Here is a 24,658-nt window from a genome sequence, read left to right on the forward strand (position 1 = left end):
GTGCAATGGATAGGTTGTTCAATTATTTTGAGAATCAGTAATAATGAGGATAGGTAGCAACTCACCCTGAAGATGATTTCTAAGCTGCAGAGAGCCACATAGAAGAGACAAACACACTCTGACAACTAAATTTTCAGCCATAGCTTTTGTCAGGAAACAAGAGCAGACACACACATTCACACAATCACTCAGACAAAACTCACGCACACGACTGCTGTCTCTGAGCACTGTGTCTACAGTTTCTGAGGATCAGATCCAAACAAACCAATCCTCATGCCTCCCTGCCTCTCATAGGCAGCTGCTACGCTAGTGGCAAGATGTGGTGGCAGCATTGACTGCTAGCTGAAGGGAGTGGTAGGGAGGGGAGAAGCAGCAAGAATGAGGGGGTAGGGAAGTGGTGTACATACTTAGCAGCACCAAGCCAGCATGATGCCTCAAACAAACCATTTCATTTACTAAGACAAAAACTAGATTTTCCGGTGGTTTTCAAATTTCCCAAATGTGTTTGAAATTCCCTGATATTCCCCGATTTCCAGAACCCGTGGCAACTGAATTACATTATATTATAAAAATTCAAACACAGTTTCAAAATATTTACCTTTGCTTCACCAAAAACAATGTATGTATCAGATGCTGGATTTTTATACACATCTGGTTTGTTTATAATGAACAGTATATTTTTCGATTTTCTTACTGTAACTCTATTGACACCTTGCACCTGAAACAGAATTATATGAATTAATGAACACCAAACCACCTTTGCATATTTTTGTAATTTCATCATATTTAAGAGCCTCCACAAGAAATGTCTACACAATGACTTTCTTGCAAAATGTGTAACCAATATTCTTAAGTTAATGATAGTAAATTCAACAACTATTCACAAACTGGTACACTAAAAGTAAGACTGCTACAATTACATGAACTAATTAACATGTTCCACACCATGCACCTACAGAAACTTGTTCACTGGAAAAAAAAAGTATTTTATTTAATAAAATTGCAGCCAAATAGCCATATACACGCACCTCTCTCTACTTCTACCTTTATGAATAAATGGCACAGATCTGTACTGATTCAGTCGAATAGTAGGCACAAGACCTCTAGAATAAAAAAAAAAAACCAGCAAGAATATTAACAAGGGAACAGCTCACAGACAGCTTACACATGTATCCAAGGTATTGATAATAGTGTAGTCATGGTATTCATAACGCTATTTAAGAAGAAAAATGTTGGTTTATATTTTATCTTTCACACACTATTAGTATTTCATAGTGTGCGAAATTAGGTCACACACTTCTCTAGAAGGAAAGTCAATAACAAATTCATACAAAAATTTATGGGAATTGATTGATAACTTCTTATAAACATTTCGAACGTTCTTCACAACTGCCTAGCAAAACTTAGAACCTTGAGTTGCATCTATTTCCCTCCCCACATATCTAAGCACAGGAAAAATTAGTGTTTTGCAATAAATGCAAAATAGATGCCAATTCTGTCCCTAAATGTGAAAAAACAGAATTACTTAACAGACACAATTTCATAGTGAATTGTATCCAAATGAACTATTTTATCAGAGATAGTTTGAAATAGTTTTATTTTCTGCATACAAATATCTAAAATGTAACCAATTTTCAGTTACTGCTATCATACATCATGTGGCGAAACCCAATTTGGAAAGATAATGTGTACAAGAAACCATTTGCAAAATAAAATGTGCATGAATGCAATGTATCAATGTGCTTATGCTCTTTTGCTGTGACAACTGTGGGTGGTTGGATGGTTCATTTAAAATACACACCTTGTAATGCAATGTAGTGCTCAACCATGGAACTTAGCATTTTACAACAAAGAAATGCATATGTTTGTTAGCTAGCTAAGTTCAAAAATTTGTATAATGCACACAGTCTAATGTGGAAAATTAGATGACAGATATTTTGACCTTTAGTTGCTTCAAATACTGCTAGAGGTCTGGACTGAACTACATCATTAACAACACTCCACCATCCTCAACAAGCAATTGCATGGTAACTGTTCCTGAATCCTTTGTATTGTGCGTTGTTCTTTCTTATTTTGAAATGAGTAAAGTGACTAAGCCTGGCCCATCACAGATTTTGAGGGCGACCCTTACAACACCAGAAGAGATCGGTGATCCCCGAGTCAGTTCTGCTTTCGCAGAACCCAAGTGTAGGCTGCTACCCTGCAAGAGGGACGCAGGACTTGTTTCCTTGCACTACTACTCCCCTCCGACAGTCAGAATTTTAATTTGTTTACATCTATCTAATCTAATTTGTTTACATTTATACAGTGTACACACACTGCACTAAAGTGACTGGAAAACAAAATGTTATGTTTCTCGACTGCGCCAATATTCTTTCCCTGACATTAAAATAGAGTTACTATCTGTAGCATCGTCAAGCATGGGTCACAAAGCAACAAATTCCCACAAAATGTAACATTTAATATTCTGCAGATTTTGGAATCATGCAATTGGGCAGGAAAAGGCAAGTAATGCCCAGAAACATCTTCAATAGGAGACACATTCAAGCTCACTCGTAGGAAACCACTACTCTTTTCAATAGAACAATCATTTGTTGAAAGCCTAAATACAGCCAAATAAAGAAATCTACCAGTCAAAAAGTTCCAATCAGTACGAAAAAACCACCAACAGTGAATTTCAAAGAACGAAGGCTTAGTTGTCTTCCCTCACACAAATGTGACAATCTTTTAAATGTGTGCATCTAATCATTTAAAAAAAAATTAAACATGTGATTTTCGACCAATACACATGCGAATTTTGCAAAAAAATAGATGCTACATTTTCTAGTCCACACAAAAAACTAAGGACGACTTATCACCAACAAGACAGATCAGGTGGTGGGACTAATTTAAGACACAGTGTAAGGAAAATCAAAGCTGAGGATGAGATAAAAGTTTATCATTTAGTTTGTGAGTGACTATGGGAAAAGAGCAGAGGCCTACTTACACAGTAAAATTTGACCTTAAAGTGATCAGCTATGCAAAGGAACACAGAAAGTGGGAAGCTGGATGTAGATTTCATGTTAATGAAAAAAAAGTTGGTCGGTGGTGAGCAACTGAAGAGGAACTCTTAAACAGTTCATAAAATCAGTGTTAATTTCAGGGGCAAAAGTGAAAATATACAGATGAGGAAATAATACACTCAATTTTGTAGTTCGAAACAGGAAGTGTGGATATTTCATTACAACTGAAATGCTTCAGTTTGAAGATTGCAAAATAATTTGTATAAAAATTTAAAGTTTCATACAGGTTGGTTCTTGTGTTTTACACAACAAAATAATCTGTTTGTCCAGAGCTACAATGGGTAAAAACTGCCTCAAACTTATGGAAACAGTGCTGTAACTATCTATTACATGTGTGCACCGCTTTACAGTATGTTCTCTGCCACTAGAGGCTACCCGGTCTGCTAATATGACAGCAGTTGTAAGCGCAGTCTGCCGACTGCTCCCCTGCTGGAACTGATGTCTATATTGGGCGGAGCACTAGGCTCTGCTAATTGTATTGCGCTTTGTCTTCCACGTGTATGTACTGTTTGAGCAATAAATTAGTGTTCTCGGATTAGAACACTTTTTTAGTGATGAGTATTGCATTCGTCTCAATGTGTTCCACTTCAGTCATTGGTCCTTTGGGTTTTAATTTCCATGGAGCCAGTGTTTAAATCTCTTTTCAGGCAACAGCACGCCCTGACAGTTACTATTTCTAGTTTAATGACTACACTGGCACAACCTGCAGCCCTGCCAACAACATATGCTCCACCATTCCCTGCATACGACGACTCGCAGGACGGGGATTCTTACGAAAAACACCTGCGGCAACATTTCCAGGCATTTGGAGTAACAGACGTAAACTTGTCCAAGCCCCTTTTCTTGTTGTCTCGTGGGCATCAGTAGTTGTCAGCTCAACCCCTCAACACCTTACGAGAACCTTCAAGTCTTTCTTTTGATCAGACGTGTGAGTTATCTTCCACCTACCATTGTAAATGTAGTCGCATTATTGCGGCTAGTGGAATTTGACTGCTGCCAAAAGCAACCAAAACAGCCATACAGGGCATGGGCAGCAGAACTACGTGGACTTAGCCACTGTTGTAATTTTGTGGCAAAACGTCTTTAAAGAATCGTGTGCAGCCAAATGGTTCATGATGCAATCAAACGTTTTTCTCCCGATGGAGGAGTTCAAAAGTGAGCTCTACAGTGTGAAAAACCCTAAGTTTACAAAGTATTGAAAATAGTTCAGTCGTCTGAAGTTTCACGAGCTGCAGTTTGTCCAATAGAAGCCTGGTCCAAAGTTTCAGAATCAGTTCCTCTCACTCCTCCCAGCCTTCTTGCAGTTCGCAGGGAATGTAGACACTACTGCAGCAGTCCAGCAGACGTCCCAGTATCATATACATATAGTCTGGCCCATGAACTATGGCAGTTCACACAGGTTGACAAACGGATGGTGACTGCATTGTTCCTGGTTCAAAAGCGACAGTTGTGGTATGCACACACACATCCATTGCTTCGCTTACCACCCCCATCAGCCACAACAACCCGCAACAAATGGAATAAAAATTCGCTAAATAACTCACTATGATCATGTGTAATGCTAGCATGGGCACAATATTCACAGCATAGAGCTCAGAGCACTACTGAACACTCATTGGCTGTCAGAGACTGTGACACAGGTATGCAGAATGAACCTGAACTTGACCGCCATCATTTGCGACTCCAAATATAATTATTGTTTGCAACAACAGTCTGTCACAACAACACCTTTGAGCTCCACTGCCTTCATGCCCATACTGCTTCATTTAAGATGAATGGACCGTGTGTCCCAAGCACTGGGCAACATGTAATAGAAGTCATAAGAAAGGACACACGGCTCCTGTATGCAGCTCCTTTCCCAACATGAGTGAGGCGGAAACGAACATGGATGCAAACAAAGTGTCAGTAGTGATGGTGTCTCAAAGCAAGTTATACACTGAAGTGCATGTGTTTAACAAACACTGAGAACGCAGGTGGACATGGGTGCAGCAGCAACATTGGTAAATTCTCAGACTTATGTGAATTTGGGTTCTTCTCGTCTGAATTTGGGTTCTTCTCGTCTGACTCCAGTGTAATGGGGGCTGGCGCATTATAGCAAACAACAGATTCCCATTCTTTGGCAGTTATTCGTTCATTAACATTCCGCGTTGTGGACAATGCTTACAATGGAAATCTATTTGGTTTGCATGCTTTTAAACTGTCTGGATTCTCCATCGATGATTAAGTGCATTTGGATTCTGATCAAGTTCCATATCAACAGTTAGTTGCTCTCTGTGTCTCAATTTTCTCCAGGACTGGTTTGTGCAACAGAATTTCAGGCTCATATTACAATGAAACAGTTTGCCTGTCACTGTTTTTCCTAAGCCTGCCCTGTATCGGAAACTTGACAAAAATCAAGTAAAAGCGCAGCACCACCGGTAATAGCAAACATCCTACAGGTAAATTAAACCCCTGTGGTGATTTTAAAAAACTCAGTTATTACACAATCCAATGCTGATATATATCCTTTGCTGTGTCCTCATGACAATGCACATGGTATATCAGGTGCAATTACTTTCCACTGAAACAGGCAGAAACGAAATGTACCAGCGACACAGCTGCAGGTAACATATGCCATGGTCAAGAGAGGGTACCTTGGGCTAGCAGAATGCCAGGTGGCACAGTCATCATCATCATCATCATCAGGAAATTTAATATAAATTGTAAATCCAGTTTACTAAAAATGACAAAAGCAAAGCTGTAAGGCATAAAACTGCGTAAGACAAGACAGAAAATATTACACATGTAAAAATCACAGCATATTAAAAAACAAACACATATCTTTATTTTCATAATGAAGAATCTGTAATTGCTTTCGACGTCACAAAGCTGATGACTGCACTGACATGAATGAGTTCCTTGTGGACTACCACTGCTAGGATAACCGTGTTCCACATCTGTTCTGAACTCACTCCCAGTCTGATGTAAAACTTGTGACAAAATTACACTTACACCCCCCCCTCTTTCCAATATAAAACTTATTAACAGCTGCTCTACATTATGTCTGAGCAGCTTCACAAATTTGTTCATAGCACAAACCTATCACTATGTTATGCTTCTTAAACACTTCAGACACTGTGCCAACAGACATGTCTAACTTCTTCGTTTTTTTACTCCAGTTCCTTCGCAGTCTGTGACAGTTTTTTTCACCCTTTTCCTAATATCACTTTCTCTAAATACATTTGCAATCCTTATCTGTACAATGGTGGTCATATCCCTGTCAGTGGCCTCTAGTCAAGCGCAATTTTTTTTAAAGATGTGAAGAAGAAAAAAAAAAAAAGAGCTTTCTTCTGTGACGGGGGATGATTAGAATTTGCATCAATAATGACATCTGTTAGTGTCGGTTTACAAAAAACCTCGTATTCTAAACACTGACCATTCCTATTTATCAATAAATCCAAATAGTTCAGTAAACCTTCAATTTCAAACTAAATTTATGATGTAAAGAGTAAAAAATTTCTTGTAGTTTCAGTGTCTCATCCTTACTATCATTAAAAATGATGAATATATTGTCAACAGCTCTCCCGCCCTCTCAGAAAGTAAGTTTAATTATTAACAAATCAGACATAGTATAGAGCAGCCAGTTAATAAATTTTGCAATGGAGGGAGAAGGGGGGGGGGGTGTCTAAGATAAAGTGTGGAGCTTGTGACAAGTTTTACATCAGACAGGCTGGGAGTGAGTTCAGAATGCGATATAGGGAACATGGTTATCCTAGCTGTGATAGTCCACTAGGAGCTCATTTAGTCAGTGGAGTCACCAGCTTTGTGACACCGAAAACAACTTACAGATTCTTCATTCATGAAAATAAAGCAGTTTATTTGGATATCTTGGAAGGCCTAGAAATTTTCAAACACAGACGGCGCTTCCATGACCTTTACTTACTGAGCAGATCACTGGAACAAGAGACTGGTTTTTTCTCATTTTTGATAATGTCTTCAATTGCCACTGGAAGTAAAAATGGTGTGCCCTTTGCGACCACTGTTTATAACACCAAATGTTTGGTGATGTTTGCTGCACTGATGAGTTTTTTAATATGCTGTAATTTTCACATATGTAATGTCTGCTGCCATATCTTACACGATTTTATGCCTTTGAGTTTTGCTTTTATCGTTGTTAGTAATCTGGATATACAATTTATACTAATTTCCTCATGATACTGATGGCTCCACCACCTGGTATTCTACTCGCCCAAGGTGCGCTCTATTGGTCATGGCATATGTTACCTGCAGTTGTGGCACTGGTACATTTGGTTTCTGTCTGTGTGAGTGGAAAGTTATTGCATCTGATATACCATATGCATTTCTTGCTTCTTGAGCTTATAAAGGGTGATTCATGAAGGTATGCAAATATTTTAACACATTATTCTACAAGTAAAACTAAAGAAAACAAGTTCATATAAACATATGTCCACAAATGTTTACTTACGGAGTTACAACTAATAAAAGATTTTGCCTGAAATTTAGCAACTTTGCAAATACGTAGCCATCACAAAACAGTACGAGGTTAAAGTAAAGCATATTTTCAATTTTTTTGTTGTTATTGGTCTCGTGAATCTAATAAAACCTGTTCCGGATGTGTATCTGCAGTAGTTTTCCAGGACATCCAGAGAAGCAAAGGTTATTATACAAGTAAATTTCTTTACTTTCCATTAAGAATATAGAAACATTTACGTCATTGTTGGCAACCGTTAGTGATTTGTTTCAGTCAGTTTCTAAGCTTGAAAAGAGTTAATTTTCTGTATTGTTCAGTGAAAGAACATAACAGTGTATTTAAGTGAAACCACATGGTAACTTTTGTAGTTTGTAGATTATTTATGAAATAGGAATGCCTTTCAAATTTACGAGAGGAATACATTTCTGAACATTTGTTGGGAATGTATTGTGAAATTGTATGTGCACTTATCCTCAATACCCTATCAGTTAATGGTAACAACCTCTTCTGCCAGTATATAAGAGCCAAAACTTTACTCATTCAGCTGTTAGCAAAACACCCTGAGGAAGGCCATTTGCAACAGTGACCAGAATGTTGGAAAATTTCACACACTGACAATGCAGTCATATACCCAGGAGAATTTTATTGACAATACTGACACTTGTCTCAAAATGCATATGACCAAGGAAAACAATTAGAAAGAGAGAGAGAGAGAGAGAGAGAGAGAGAGAGAGAGAGAGAGAGAGAGAGTGTGTGTGTGTGTGTGTGTGTGTGTGTGTGTGTGTGTGTGTGTGGAGGGCCTAAAAGCAATCAACCAACAGCAAGGCATGCAATGAAAATAGTTGTCACAGAGTGAGGTGGAAACCTACAAAATGACACTCATGCACTCACTTTGACCTACACAGTCACACTACCTCACACACCTTACAACAGTGAAAGGTGGTATGCCTTTGATTAAAACAGAAGTAAGATGACAGATGAGCTAAAAGAAAGGCAGAGAAATGTGACTGGCTGACCAATTACAAAAAACATGGATGAGGCAGTCACACTGTAACACATTAAAAAGTTCTCCTCAAAATTTTTGGAAGCAAGCTGGACAAACCACAAAACATTAAAACTGTTACCGCATTTGTGTGAATATTACTTAAAACAGATGGCAGATCTGTCAGAAAATCTGCTGCAGCCTGCTGGATGGAATGTAAAACACAGTCTAATAAAAATGCGGTGCACACTGAGCTGCATGCCACAAGCACCATACATTGGAGGGTCCTCTCACCAGAGCAAGAAACCCTGCATTCCAGGCCTGTGGTCTATGCGAAAATGAGTAAGGTCAACCTCGTCCCATCTGGAAGGAGGTACACCATAGCTGCATTGTCAGCTTTACAAAATGAAGCTTGTTGTCTGTCACTTCCAGCCATTCATTTCCCATTGATGCAACACTACACCTCAACAGTGAGACAATAGCATGCAGGGGTATGGCACACTGAACTAACTGAGGAACACGACAACTCCTTGGCTGCTATGTCAGCCCTTTCGTTTCCTGCAACACCCATGAGCCCTGGCACCCAGCAGAACACCTGTTTGCCAAGCCTTCATAGCTGGAGGAGGGCATGTTGGATATCCTAGACTACTTTTATCACTTGATACAAGTGGTGTAGACTGAAGGACATAGGAACAGATGAGGAATTTAGCACACATGGGACAAATCATCTGCTCCAGCACTGAATACAGTGAACTTCGGTGGCAACCAAATCATGAGAACACGATCCGTGAAGACAACAGAGCAGAGCAACAGATGGAGTCACCTGTTTACCCATTCAAAAATACAGCTACGTAGTCAGGTTCCTCATTTAAAATGTCAGAAAATATCTTATTAAAAACAGAAGCAGGAGTGCAATAATCCCTCCTGCCACTGCATCAGACCTAAAACGAATCTGAGCCTCTGAAGTAACCAAGGTGGCAGTTGGTTAAAGACCCAGATTTGAGCCCATACATGCCCGACACCAAAGGGTTCCAACATACACTTTGCACAGATCCCAAATGGTCTTGTTGCCTGCAGATGATTGGTAGAGGCCAGATGAGCAACAGTATGCTATGCTGGGGAATTGGCTGTAGCGAGGGACTGACATACCTGATGCACCATGAGAAGCTGCAATCAGATGGTAAGTAGGGGTTCATTAGCCTCGGCACAAACAATTGCCGTGAAAGCGTGATCTCCTTACGGTGTGCAGCGTCAATGATTTTCAAGTACAAAGGCCTCGTTGACCTGTACACTGTGCACCCATAGTCCAGCCGCAATCAAATGAAAGCCCTATAAACAAAATGGAGCAGATGTGCCCTCCCTGCTCCCTAAGACCTATGGCTAAGACACTACAAAATGTTCAACACCTTCACGTCCTCAAACTGGGTGAAAAAAATCACTTTGATGAGAAGGACTGAATAAACATTGAGAGATAGCCACAGATGCCCAATTGGTGGAGCTGCCCTAGAATACTGTGGTGCCTAGTAGTATCGTACACCTTACTAAAAAATATACCTACATAATGCTGTTGATCAAGGTGAGCTTGCTGAATAGCCACCTCTAGCAGGTTCAGGATGTTGATGCTGGACGAAAATCTCCTGAATCCACAGTGAAAGCAACTTACGAGCTGCCTAGTCTCAAACATCCAGACCAGATGACCGTTAACCATTCGCTCCAAGGTCTTTTCTACACAGCTCGTTAAAGGTGACACTCTGGTAACTACTGGGAGATGTCTGCCTCTAATGGTTTGAGAAGTGGGATCAAAATTGCCTCCCTCCATGAATTGGGAAAATTGCCTGTCGACCACATCGAATTAAAACATCATAAGAGAACTTCCTTTGACACTGGTGGCGAGTTCCGCAGCATGCTGTATCTGACTGGGCATAGTATCACGAGCCACAGACGAGCCAAATACAGCTCCCACATGGAGAACGGACGGTTGTAGGACTCTGAATTGTTAGACCTGAGGTTCAATTCAGCCTCTCCATGGTGGCCCGGTAATGACAGAACAATGGATCCTGGCTGGCAGTGGCAGTAGTCAGTGCAAAATGCTCTGCCATTGTATGTGCATTGTCTCCAGGTGTTTTTTGAAAACACCCCTGATTCAACAATGACTACCTTTACTGGAAACCATACTGATGGCTTCACATACCATAGTAGAACACATGGAATGGTCGATAAGAGTCCACTAACACTTGCCAAAAGCTTTTCTTGCTTTCCTTGATGACACATCTAGCTTTTGCCTTTGTTAGCTGAAAGCCTGTGAGGTTTTGCACCACCAGGTGGCTCAAACTGTCACAGACCCAAATGACCGAATGACACTCATTAGTCCACCAAAAGACTGGTGGCCTCTTAGGACAATGATGTGACTTTGGGATGGAGAGGTCAGCAGTGTGGTGGACTACTCATGAGATGTGGTCCACCCACTCCTGGATGGTGTCATGGCACTCAAACACAGCCAGTTGGCTGAACAGCCTCCAGTTAACTCTTCTCCTCTACCATGGCTGCATCCTTTCAGAGAGAACTCCACCTAGAAGGTGAATATGAAGTGGTAAGTGGTCAATGGAACAAAGGTCATCAGTGACTTTCCACCGAACAGAGTCTGCAAGGGCTGGAGAGCAGAAAGAGAGGTTGATGGCTGAGCATGACCCAGTAATAGCATAGAAATGAGTGGGAAGTGCCTGTGTTGAGAATGCACAGCTTGTGAGACGTCATGAGATTTTCCAATACCCAACCCCAATGGCAAGTAGAGGTCAAACCTCACAATATATGACGGGCACTGAAGTCTCCCAGTATGAGAAATGGTCACGGGAGTTGTTCTATTCGACATGTTAGTGCCTTAGAGTCAATTGCATCATGTGGAGGTAAATATGGTGAACAAACTGTGATCCTCTTACATACATGAACTACAAGTGTAATTGCTTGCAGGTCAGTAGGTAGAGGGAGAGCAGAGGAGTAGTGCACGTTATTGACAAAGAAGGCGACCCCTCCCTTCACCCTTCCACAGTCAGGTCATCCTTGCAGTAGTGTGTACAGTCCTGTAGGACAGGGACATCAAATGCTTTAAAATATGTTTCCTGCAAATACAAATACAGGGGGTGTTTCCTACACTATAGTTCAATTCTTTTATCTTGGCAGCTCGCGCATGCCCGCCTAGACGCGGGAGATTGCTGTGTTGCCAGTTGCACACGACGTACGCGCCAAGAGAAGCAGCGCCATAGTATAGCATAGTTCGCAAGCTTACGTTTAGGGGGGAGCGCGCAGTTCATGAAGTAAAGCCACCACGGCCGCATTAACCCTTTCGCTGTTACAAAGACGTGCTCCCTCCATTCCGCGCTGTGGGCGATTTTGTCACTGCACTGCTCGCCTGTGCAGACACATTGTGTTCCGACTGCTTTGACACTCTTTATCATTCAATTCCACAAAAACTACTTGGCTCAAAAATTAGATTTTTACCTATCTTCTTGACTGATACCTTCCCCCCATAAATGACTTAACTTTGTTTCGATGTTCAACGCAGTTATTATGCAGCATTAAATATAGTAAACCATTGCACGAAATTTTGAAGAGTTTGCAGAGTTAAAGTCCATAGAGTATACTTTCCGGATTGTCGATTTTAGTTGCCACAATGTTGAGAATGAAATGTGGACAAGATACCTATATATTTCATTTAATTTAAGTACCACATAAGTGTCGTATGTAATATTGAGAAATATTCCACCTTTCGCGACTGTAACAAAAGTTTTACTTACACTGGGCACGTTTGGCTTTATTTTAAAGCACTTCATTCAATCAAAAGGAAGTAGACAAAATACATGAAACAAAACTGTGGACTTACAAAAATATTAGGACTTGAATATACCGTCTGTCAGTGAAGTGCTCAGAGCTATGTCAAATATAATTTTGTGTGTGGCACACACAAACAGCATTTATTTGCTAAAACACTGATGAGCCAACAAAAACGTTGAATATTGTGCTACCGCAGCATAAAACTACGAAAGGTGACTTGGCAATGGAGGACACAAAATACAGTCCTCTTATGATGCTTCAAAAGAGAGAAACGCGTCTGGTCTAAATAAGTCGCTTATTACAGTTGCAGAAGAGGGATATATTTCAATACCATTGGTAAAACTGCGACTGTGGAACAAAAACAAGAAATAGAACATGAATACCATTGTGTATGTGCCATACCTTTCACCGATGGAAGTGCTTTAAAATAAAGCCAAACGTGCCCTGTATAAATAAAACTTTTATTACAGTCGCGAAAGATGGAATATTTCTCAATATTACATACGACACCTATGTGGTACTTAAATTAAATGAGATATTGTTATACATTAAATATTATATGAAATTTAGGTATCTTGTCCACATTTCATTCTCAACATTTTGGCAACTAAAATCGACGATACGGAAAGTATACACTATGGACTTTTACCTCTGTAAACTCTTCAAAATTTCGTGCAATGGTTTACTACATTTAATGCTGCACATCAAAACAAAATTAAGTCATTTATGGGGGGAAGGTATCAGTCAAGAAGACGTGTAAAAATCAAATTTTTTGGCCAAATAGTTTTTGTGAAATCGAATGGTAAGTGTGTCAAAGCAGTGGGAGCACCATGTGTCTGCACAGGCGAGAAGTGCAGTGATGACAAAATCGCGCACAGCGCGGAATGCGGGGAGCACGTGTCTGCAGCAGCGAAAAAGTTATTGAAGAGGCAAAGCTCTAGAAATTTCATTCAAACGAATAAAATTCGTGAAGTAAGGCACTCCAATATTGTTTTTAAATAAAGAAAATATTAAGCACCACACAAGGTTAGAACTCATAACCTTTCACTTGGCAGCCCAACACCTTAACCGTTCCGCTACCTCAGCTCATCGAACAGTGTAACTCCATAAGGACTAACACCTCACGCAACTACTTATAAACACTATTGGTATGACTATGAATTACTCACGCTTCGTCGAAGTACAATAGGAAATAAACAATCACCCCTGTTCTTTATTGCGAGAAAGCAGTTCGTGAGATTGAAACAAACACCTTTCCTTGCTATCGCCTGAATTAGGAGTCTTATTGCTTGTTTGGTTTAATTAATTAATAGAATATGAAGCAATTGGTATAAAGAATGCTTTTTCCAAGCTTTCTATAAAAGAAAGTCTGCTATCAAGACATTGCTTTTGTTCTATTACTTTATTTATGACTGAACGTTTCTAAAACTGAAGACACTCGCCCGTGCTCTGCACTGCAGTCGAGATCTGGCAACGTCGTTCTCTGTTCATTGGCTGACTGTGTTTTGTGACGTCAGATGCGCAGAACGAACCTAAACTCGGCCGCCAAGATATATGACGCGCACTTTAGCTGTTTCAGTTCCTACACATGTCCGGAACTCATTAACATTCCACTGCAGTATGGGAGCCACCTAACACAGGAGTATCACTTTCATTCTGACTTTCTGCCAGGGAGGGGAGCCTGCATTGGGTGGAGGCCAATCGGGTGGGGGGGGATGATTGCCCCAGTCCCACATCATGTGGGAATCTGGAGAGACTTCAGAGAGAATGACATCGACATTTTTGGGCTGTTTACCTTCTGACTATATCAGTAGTGGATGCTTTGCCTTTGATTTCGGAGCCACAACTGCAGCTATGTGGTTGTAGCACTGGGCAGTGTACCAGACTGAACCTTTGGATGGCAAGGAGCTCTGCAATGTAGACAACCACAGCCTTTCCGAAAGGGAAATGCAGAAGCGTCCGATCCCGCCCGTCTGCTTTGACCCATGACATCACAAATATGGCGGAAACGACCATAAACCACGATTCCAATATGGCGCATATAAAGTCGTTAAGTACCCAACTAACCACTTTCGGCCTATACATTTTACTAACAGCCCTTCAAAAAACCCAAAAAACACAATAGCCCTCAGGGACACTCTTCCGCCAACAGTACTCATCTAAATGAGACTGAAGGTTGGAAGAGCGCCTCTTCCCCCTCCCAAGAACTGACTTAATAGCCCCCCACATCCCCTCTGTTGTATTTGTGCAAGCCCCCCCCCCCCCCTCTCATAATTTTTGAACTCTTAAGCCATAGTTAACGACAAAATGATTGAATCCCCTCTCACCCAACCCCTTATATGAAGAAAATGCATCCGAAATTACTCTGGACCCCAGTTCTATGTACTCCTCAATTAACCCCACTAATTCTGCCTTAAACCTCCCTTCCACAACCCTAAAAACACATTCAGAACACCCACCCCCCAGAACAAACAGCCCCCCACACCCAGATACCAACCACATACTTACCCCTCCCATACTTCCTTTTCCGGAACTGTGACTCGTCCACCTCCACAACCACCCCACGCCCTCCCCCCCACCAACTTACCCCTGTACTTAATAAACTCTGAATACACTTCATGGCAAAAAGAAAACCAATCAAGCACACTCCTTTCACTCACACCAGTCTCATGCACGCAAAAACTGTGTGGGGATCTATAACAAAAATAATAAGTCACCAGTACAATCTCACGCATGCTCAACCTAGACCTAGAACCAGGAACCACGCCGTATGGAACGCCAAATGTCATCCTTTCGACAGTGCCACATGTAACCGTCCCTGGTCCGAGACGCCGGCACTTTAGCCAACTTCATTTCTTCACGACTAATAAAGCACTTCACGATCTCGGCAATTAAGCCAAACAGCTGCAACAACTGTATCAGTTCCAAAGCGGTGTTTCCCATCATTTCCCTCAGACACGCGCTATTAATTTTATCCATCATATCCATTCCTGAACAAAAACAACAACCGATTAACTCACTAAAATTACCACACTACCTACAGCGAACAACGCTAAATTAACCTTCACACAAAACCACTAAATCATTAACTCGCTGAAACGAATTCCACTACAAACACAGCCAAAAACTGAGCCCATTACACCACACAAACGAAAGCCCTGAACATACCACCAGAGGGCACAACAAACCACAACACGACGACATCTACAAACACACCACAGACACAAACCAAACTCCACGCCGTCATGTCACACACCACAACACCCTTACGTCACGTATCAAAGCCGACGCGTGGGATCAGACGCTTCTGTCGACCCTACGAAAGTTCTGGTGGGAGGTGCAGGCGTCTAAACAGATGCAGAAGCACAAATGCATTGACAAATGCAAGTACTAGTGCTGACACTAGCAATCTCCATTTGTGTAGCTGCATCTACTTTCTGCAATGGAGGTGAAAGAAATGCAGCAAAGGAAGTAGCAAACAATGAGAGCAGTGTGGCTTTATACATCTTTTTGTCTTATTGTATGAGATGTGCTTCATAGTCTTAAGCCGTAGTATCTTACGTTCAAGATATACGCTGCTGACTTGACTACAGACAGGGTGAGCCTCAGAGCAGCTCACACACTTCAACAGATGTGAACAAATGACTCTTGTGGGCAGCCTTACAACACTTGTCCTAAGTGACTTCTCCACGACACCCTTACAGCACTACGTCCAAAGTATTGGCATTTGAAACAGTACAACATGTTGAGGACACAGGCTGCACATTGAGGCAAAGAAAACCTGCCTTAATCTGCTCTAGAAGTTTCATACTGCTGAAAGATTAAACAAGATGGATTTGACAAGATCACCCTCCACCCTTTTTATGATATTCTGCACGTTAAATATTCCTTCTTGGGCCCACTCAACTTCCAGTTCTTTGGGAATATCCATCAGATCCCTGCATGTCACACAACTTTTGCTGTAATTCAGTGTGGTATGGAGCTCAGTTTCAATGCCATACTCTCATAGGCATTTCAATTCCTGCAGGTTTCAACCATTAGTGCACCATTATGTAACCACTTGACTGATTTTAATGTTCCTGCAATGCCCTCTAAATCCTTTTGAATGTAAAAAGGCCACACTTTCCCGACAGTTCCCTCTCACCTTTTAACTATCAAAAATACATTCTGTTACTAAATACTGAACTACTTTTAAAAACTCCTGAATCTGGAGGGCTTGTCACATGTGGCCTCTTGAGCAATTGGGTATTGTACCTACCAGCAGTCCACCCTTTCTGCTGGGATGAGGACAGATTTTGAGGGTGTCATCCAGTCCCCGGGGCAGCTAGAAAAATAAAAGTCCACCTAGACAGAGCCCCACATGCCTAGGTAAACCTATTACAACTGAGGTGTGGCAGGTTTGCCAGAGGTCGCCTGCTAATGACTGTTACACCTCAAAACCTGTGCATCTCATCTTATTGGTTCACAGCAGACCTTGAGATTGAAGGTTTTTTTTTTTTACTAAGGATTTTAGCATCCTCTCAATCCAGGCAGTCAAGCCAAGATCCCCAGTCCCTGTGACACACAGTGTTCCACCGCCTCACTGCTTGGTGGTCTCTGAAGCATGCTCAGTGCTTACAGTGATAGGGCTGGCATCACTTAGCAGTCCGCTGCTCAAGGAACCCCGGGGTCGCCAAGTCTGTACCCAGCAAATGAATGCCGAGTCCCTTGTGGCTTTATGTAATAGAAATAAACACCACATTTAAAAGAAATATATTATTCAATGAAAAATCTAGTAGAACTCCACATTGTGTATCAAGTTTAAAAATATGAAATTGTGTTCATAACACAGATTTATATGTATCAGTTTATTACTGAACAAAATCCATACAAAATTGTATTTCACGGACATTCGGCCACCAAATCGTGGAACACAACAGCCTCCTGCCTCATCTGTACACACTGCATTGAACGTTAAGTACCCATCTGCTTTTCCTCTTGAATTTAATGTAAAGTTCTGCCTTGTTAGGTTAGTTCTAAAAGCTTAGAAACAATACTCACTTGCTTAAGCCCAAGTTTGGACATTATTTTTCGAGCCTTCTTCTCTCCACGACTTTGTTTTGCTTTGCTGACCAAGTCAATTGGCAACCCTGTTCCAGGAGAGAAAACTGTTGATCCTCCACTTGGACCAGCCTCTTCAAGTTCAGGGACTGATGTCTCTGAATCTGACTCGGTACCAGAACCTCCTGCAGAGTCATCACCTTGCATTTTTCCTTTCGAAGTTGATGGTTTCTCTAATTCAGTCAATTCAGGCATTTATACTCTCAAATCTACCTGAAACAATGTGTGAGAACCTTATAAATCTGAGGAGATATGCTGTTGAGTCAGTGTGTTATATGCTAAATGACACTATAATTATCCAAGAAGAACAATCTATCCAATGCTATCAAATATGTTGCATAAAGTAAATAAAATAAGTAAAATACACATGTTGGTAATAATTTTAACAAAAAATATTAATGGAGAGATTATATTTCAGACATCAGAGACTATCAGTGTTCTTATTCAGAGTGAATCAAGATAAACCCATCTACACACACACACACACACACACACACACACACACACACACACACACACACACAGAGGGAGGGAGAGAATGTTCACATCACATCATCGTCTGAAACAGTGCTAATTTAAGATATTTTTTGTTCACCACAAGGTTTCTCATGTCATATCCCTAATGCCAGTGGTTACTGTAAGTGATTAATTTTGCCTCTACTTTTTAGCTTCTGCACTGTATTAGGCTTAGAAAAAACACAGTTCTTTCATTCACACACCATGTTCTATAAATCCCTCCATGAAGGAGAGCCTCCAGGGACATGGAACATGGGCATTAAACATTAAGATGTACGCACACATACTCTACATTTTTTCTGTAATATATAATAACAAATTATAATTAGTTCTAATCTGCACAAACCGATAATTATGGGAATTACACTGTGTGTGTGTGTGTGTGTGTGTGTGTGTGTGTAAGAGGAGGGAGGGGGGGGGGGGGGGGTGCACATGGACACACACATGAACATTTTCAGGTGAAAAAACAGCTACTCTAAAAAGAGGCCATTGTTCCTCCTCGTAAATATGCTGTCTTTCATTTAATAGGCCTATGTCACACCAAGTATTTATGCAAATTTACACAAAACACATTTAACTGTCTATATTCAACAAGGGAATATACATATTTTTATTATTGGGACATTTTGGTTATCGACACTTTCCAAAGTATTAAAAACATATATTGGGCCACAGTGGTAATGACACATTCAGTGGAAACACAAATATGAAATGTGTATGCATCATTTTTTTTTAACTATCATTGCATTTTCATTGGCTATGCCAACTGACAATGAAGCTATCATCTTCCAACCTAACTTAGGCCTCGGACTACACTACCCACCAGCCTGGCATAATAATAATAATAATAATAATAATAATAATAATAAGGAACAAGCAAAATATATGAAAATTAAATGTAACATGCAGAACACTACATAACATGTTTCAACTACTGTACAAATACTGAATAACTGAGTGCCACATTTCATATTTGTAACCATGCTACATTTGTAACCACTTTTCAGCATTTAAGATGAGATGTGTGCACTCTTCATTGAAATGTGTGACTACCACAATAAGAGAGAGGCTCACCAGCTACAATCTACAATCACTATTATTCATCTCTCTTCATAGAATTTTACAGGTTTGACTTTCAAGGTGCATTTTTAGAAAATAATTGTTTGCAACCAGACATCTTAGCACAACTCTTTGCAATTGATCAGATCCGTTCACTGTGAAATTTTACAGATCTGTGAAGATATATGCTCTTAAGCCATGAATGATATTTTGTGTCTGTAAAATGAATTAATAAATCATCAAAAAGATATTAGCAACTGATGCTAATATATTTAAACACGTGAAGTTCTCACGTTTCAATACTACAAATCATGTCTTTCATTCTTTAACTGGAAACTGAAGTGGGCACTGTGCGTCTGCAGTCCAAAACATTGCAGACTCTGATACAAACTATTCTGCAGACACTTTTCTCAAAGGCCTTTACAAGAATATCAGTCAATAATCAAATCTTTCTGCTCGTTTCTAAGTTACCTTCATAAAGTCAGTAAAACTACAGTGGTGCCACCCAAAGCGCAAGATCCCAAAGCAAGGTTGGTACCTCACGATGCAACCACAAATAAGGACAGCCACTGCCAGCTGCAGCAACAAATGAGCACTGTCAGTGTAGTCCCCAAAAGAGTCTCAATAAGCCGCTGCTTCCACTCACTAAAAATCGAGCACATTATTGCTCAACCCAATCCACGATCATCAAAGAAGATGATGGCATCGTCTTCCAACTAGGCTAGCAGTGTGAACATTGAATTATTCAGAACTCTACATAAAATTTATTGTCAGTTATACATCATGTGAAGAGACTTGTACCTTGTCAGTATCAAGTGATATGCTAATATTCAGTGACTGTTAAAAATACTCATTACATCCCTGTGAAACTGCATTGTACAAAGTTAAGTAATTCATCTTGTCTATGTTGTAATAAACAGAACTAATATTTTACGTGTAATAGTATCCACTTGATATCTTCCCAGAGTACAGTAAAAGAACCCACCACTGTACCTACAAGTTATTTTTGTCTGGTACAAGTACTTCAATGCTGCCAGATCTGTTCACTGTGAAACATATGCAGATCTGTAGAGATGTCTCTTTACCAGTGACAAAGAAAGGTAGGGTATCTGTCAAGACTAGCAATAAACACGTAAGAAATGTGATGTTAAATTCAAATTTTTACATAATTCATGAAACTCATTACTGGATTTTTCAAATCCAACTTGTGGGCAGGCGCTCTGTAAGAGAAGGAAGAAAACCAGATCTCACATCCTTATTCTTAATAAGCACATAACAGATACAGAGCATTGACAAGGAAGCATTATTCCTCAAAATGATGCTCAAGTCTGAGCTGGTAAGTTAACTTTACATCAAACTACTGTTTGCAACAGTCATGCATAATTGCTTGTAAGATGATTACCCCCTCAGAGTCTATTTTTTAATGACAGAGAAAGGTGGACAACACGTACTTCTCTAAAAAAGAAACACATAAATATGACCGAAAGCAATATCTAAAGAAATAAACTTTTAGTTTTATAGGAGAGGTAAGGTTCCATTGGTGGCGTAACAATAAATGCCAAACAACAAAACCAAATGCTGAGGGTTTGATGCCCTGTTAATAGAGGCATTTTCCCCTTGCATTTGATATGGCAGGTCAATGGAAGCGTCTGATTCCACCCGTGTGCTTCGACCCCTGACGTAAAGGTGTGTGACGCCATTACGGAGCAGAGTTTATGAGCTGGTTGTATTGGTAGACGTCATCTTGTTGTATTTGATGCCCCCCCCCCCCTCTCTCTCTATTTTTCTCAAATTGTAATGTTTCGTGAATTTATTGTGTATCAATATATTTTAATTTACGTAGGGATGCCTGACTTGAATTTTTGAGGTGTTGTGGTTTTGGTTCTGTTTTTCGTAGTTGTAGGTGTTGGTTTTTCATATCAATGGTTATGGTTGACTTATATACATCAAGGGAAATGATCGATTACAATTTTCATATAGTTTTATAAGTGGGTATTGGTGTTTTGGTATCGTCAGCTGCAGTTGACCTATATAGGCCAAGGGAAGTGTGTTTCTCATAGATTTTGTAGTTTTTTGTTTGTCATTTTGTGTGTTTTGGGATCGTGGTGCATATTTAGCTTGCCCCCTCCCTAAAACCCCCAATTTCCCCCAGTTGTCCCGTTACTTTGATGGTATTTTTTGGAGGGAGATATTTTCTTATTTATATGTATTTTCATGTTTTTTGCCATGTGTATGTAGTGACATCATAGGCAACATATTGGAGACTCTTAGAATAGCCATTTCTGCCATATTGATGATGTCATGGATCAAAGCAGACAGGTGGAACCAGACAATTCTGTAGTCCCGATATGGCTTCCACCAATGTCAGTTCCTTACGTATGTGGAAATACGTCAATTTTACCATTATCTGTTTTACATTTTGAAATGTATGTCCTAATCTAACTGGATCAATTAGTTGGTTCAAATGGCTACTTTACTGGGGTCACTTACTTCACTGCTGTTAACAGTATCATGTTTAACTGGTAACTAAAGTTACTATGTTAATATTTCCCATCTCATGACTTCCATTCTGGAGTAATTTTTGTTACACTGTCTCAAAAATTTGCTTTTATACCTGGAATACGTTAATCAAAGTTTAACAGGAACTGAATCAGCATCCTGATTACTTTTTCCATGTGTTGCAGCATTAATGTAAGAAGCATGCCTCTGTTACCCCTGCCACCCTTATTGTATTCAGACTTAATTGCTGTAATTTAAAAATGGTGTATACATTAAGGAGAAACTCCTTAGTAGAGATGACAGTACACACAAAGTGTCTTATATAACAAAACCTGATAATATATTTGAACAGCACATCTGCCACAGACAAATTATTATACGTTGTTATTTTGATCAAATAACGATGAATGGTCCAATGAGAAAAAATATCCATTCCAGGCTGATCAATAGTGAGTGCTAAAATCTTTAAAAATGATTATCATACACAACTCTCACAATATTACACAGAAGCTCATAATGCATTGGAGACTTAAGTACCAACTGCTGGATCCCACACTTGTCTCTCATAGCATCGCCACAAGGATATGAGCACTCTTGTTCTTGGCTCAGCCATAAAACGTATTATGGCATACTTCAAATAAAGTATAAGTTACAGCTGCTCCCTTCGTATTGTTCATTGTTGGCATAAAATACGTGCACATAAAAATCAGAAAACTTAAAGGTTTTTCTACTGGCTTATAGTGTTCCTAAATTTACCTTGGAGTTTTACATATTTACAACAAAAGTGTATCAAACATGAAGCATATGTTGCCTACAGTGGACTATAATGCATCTTCAAACGCCCGAACCAGTCACAAAATAGTGTTTACATGGGAATTACTGAGCCTGCCAATACCTCTCATCTGCTTTGACATATAATGAAATTAAAATAATGGACACAAACTACTTATATGAAATCCAACACAGGTTCAATACACACAGTAACAAGAATTTTAGTTACTCTCAAGACATCACATTCCTAGGCTTCACCAACTCATGAACAGTTATTTTTCAATTCAGCCTACACCCTGAGCTATGCTACCTACAGATCAGTATGTCACCACATCAAAGATGTCCTTTGCATTCAGTACCTTCACCAACTCAATCTCTCACTAACAACCTAACCTATAGCCCATGCTAAGCTACAAATCAGCATGCCTACATTATAAAAAAGAATGAGTTTTCATTGATCTAATCTACCTGATTTCATTATAAATAACCAAGGATTACTCTGATCCACTATTCATCATTACATCCTACTACATAGTTTGGTAAAGTTGAGTTATAAGTAATAAATAATGTGGATCAAAAAATTAACAGACAGCAACACACAAAAACATGAAGGCCTTTAATAAAAAATTCTGTAACACTGCAAAAATGGATCTAAGAGGAGCTGACACAATTGCACTTTGATGCACGATCAATATAATATTTGATGTTTAACTGCAAGGGATTCCTACATAAGAGTAACTCTGTGTGTTAATATTGCAAGAATTGTAATAATACAACAGATGAGTCCCCTGAAAACTGAAATGAAAATTTTAGTGTTATACAATTACTTTTATCAAGTATCTCACGTACCTCTCGTCACGGAATATGGGTGTGAGAGTAATACGACCAACACTAAAGGAATTAGTCACAATAATAAAACAAACTTCCATACACTACTATGCTGTTAATATCCAATGGCGGGGGTGGGGTGGGGAGTGTGGGGGGGGGGGGGGGGACAACTGTGACATTGTGCAACTACTTTTCATCCCACTAAACACTAAATCCAGATGATCTGAAGAAGTTTTACTGAAACTGCATAAATAAGTATCGATTAATATAGACGAATTAATCCCTTCTGTATATTACACAAAACCTAGCAAACGAAACTTTTGCCCGTGTGCATAAGCGGTAGGAAACGGACTGCCATCAGTTTGTTCATTGTCATACATTTTCTGCTGCAGCATAACTTAAAAGTACAGTCTTTGGGAGGCCACGAGTACTCTTTTGGTGATTAGTGTGACATGCTGTTTAATGGCCTGAGCAGAGATTTTGGAAGGTGGCTTTAATACTATTATGTACGTATTTTGCTATCCAACAGCATGGCGTAAAATACACAACACTATATCATCATTCGAGCTGTAATAATATAGTCAACGAAGAAGCCATAGCTGTCTCTTTACTATCACACACACAATCAAGATTCTTATTTTACATGTTCAATGCTTAAAAACTTACTGCTACGCAGAAGCCACATTCAATTGGTAACGAACAACAAAGGGGGCATGTTCCCGCCTTATCGATATTTGATAATTGTTAACATTATATTTCCATAAAAACCATCTACTAGCACTGTACCTGATACCCCGAAAGTACAACTAGTGCAATCTGAAGGATAGTAAGATCCTTTTTCTTAAACAACTGTAGAGTCACACGACGCCACAATCCGCCATTAAAACTTACTAAGCACCTCGTGACCACCTCTTCAAAACATACAACCGAAGAACATTACAAAACTATATATATAAATGGTTTAGATTATCTTACAGTAAAATTTAATAATACCCAAAATAGTTAATAAACCACCTGTAGTCTGACTTTTACCTTCTCGTTCAACTTAATACCGGCTCTAACTCCCTGTTTTCAGACTCAGAGATTCAAGCCACTTCTTCCCCACGTGCAGTCACACCTCTGAGCCCGAATCAGCTTTCCTATTTTTTGGTAAAGAGTTGTATAACATTATCAACAAAGTCTTCAGGTTAAGTTCAAGACGACAACAAACAAAAGTATCAAAGGTCGTATTTGTCACGCATGTTGTTAACGTTGATAATACCAATACTTCATTTGAACGTGCGAGTTCAGAAAAATCATTGCAGCATTTAGTGCTTTGAACAAGAAATTATGATATAAATTTTTTTGTGAAACGTTAATTCTGTTATTTCCTCGATATGAAAACTCACCTCTTTCAATTACTATTCGATTGTGCGGATAAACGCTGTCTCACCTACATAATAATTAACTAGGAGTCAAAAGTGAATACGAAACTTCTGGCAAGGAGATGATGAACCGATTACGTTTCCCATTTTGGAATGCGTAGGCATTGTACACACAAGG

General features: G+C 39.8%; 1 protein-coding gene across 6 annotated transcripts in view; it reads right to left on the reverse strand.

Moving 5' to 3' along the window:
- LOC124556572 (nascent polypeptide-associated complex subunit alpha-like) overlaps positions 1 to 24,377 on the reverse strand; it is a 30,916-nt gene extending 6,539 nt beyond the window's left edge. The window contains exons 1-3 of one of the 6 annotated variants that reach the window (XM_047130530.1): positions 24,131 to 24,377; positions 17,384 to 17,652; positions 599 to 718 (exon numbers count right to left, since the gene is read on the reverse strand). In XM_047130530.1, the coding sequence (XP_046986486.1) occupies positions 599 to 718; positions 17,384 to 17,638 (375 nt within the window). In that variant the 5' untranslated portion in view covers positions 17,639 to 17,652; positions 24,131 to 24,377. Of the gene's footprint in view, positions 1 to 598; positions 719 to 17,383; positions 17,657 to 23,902; positions 24,047 to 24,130 lie in introns of those variants that run through there. The other 5 variants (XM_047130531.1, XM_047130527.1, XM_047130526.1 and 2 more) reach the window with 5 other exon arrangements.
- Positions 24,378 to 24,658: the final 281 nt, after the last annotated feature.

This window comes from Schistocerca americana, chromosome X, assembly GCF_021461395.2.
Source record: "Schistocerca americana isolate TAMUIC-IGC-003095 chromosome X, iqSchAmer2.1, whole genome shotgun sequence".
Taxonomy (NCBI): domain Eukaryota; kingdom Metazoa; phylum Arthropoda; class Insecta; order Orthoptera; family Acrididae; genus Schistocerca; species Schistocerca americana.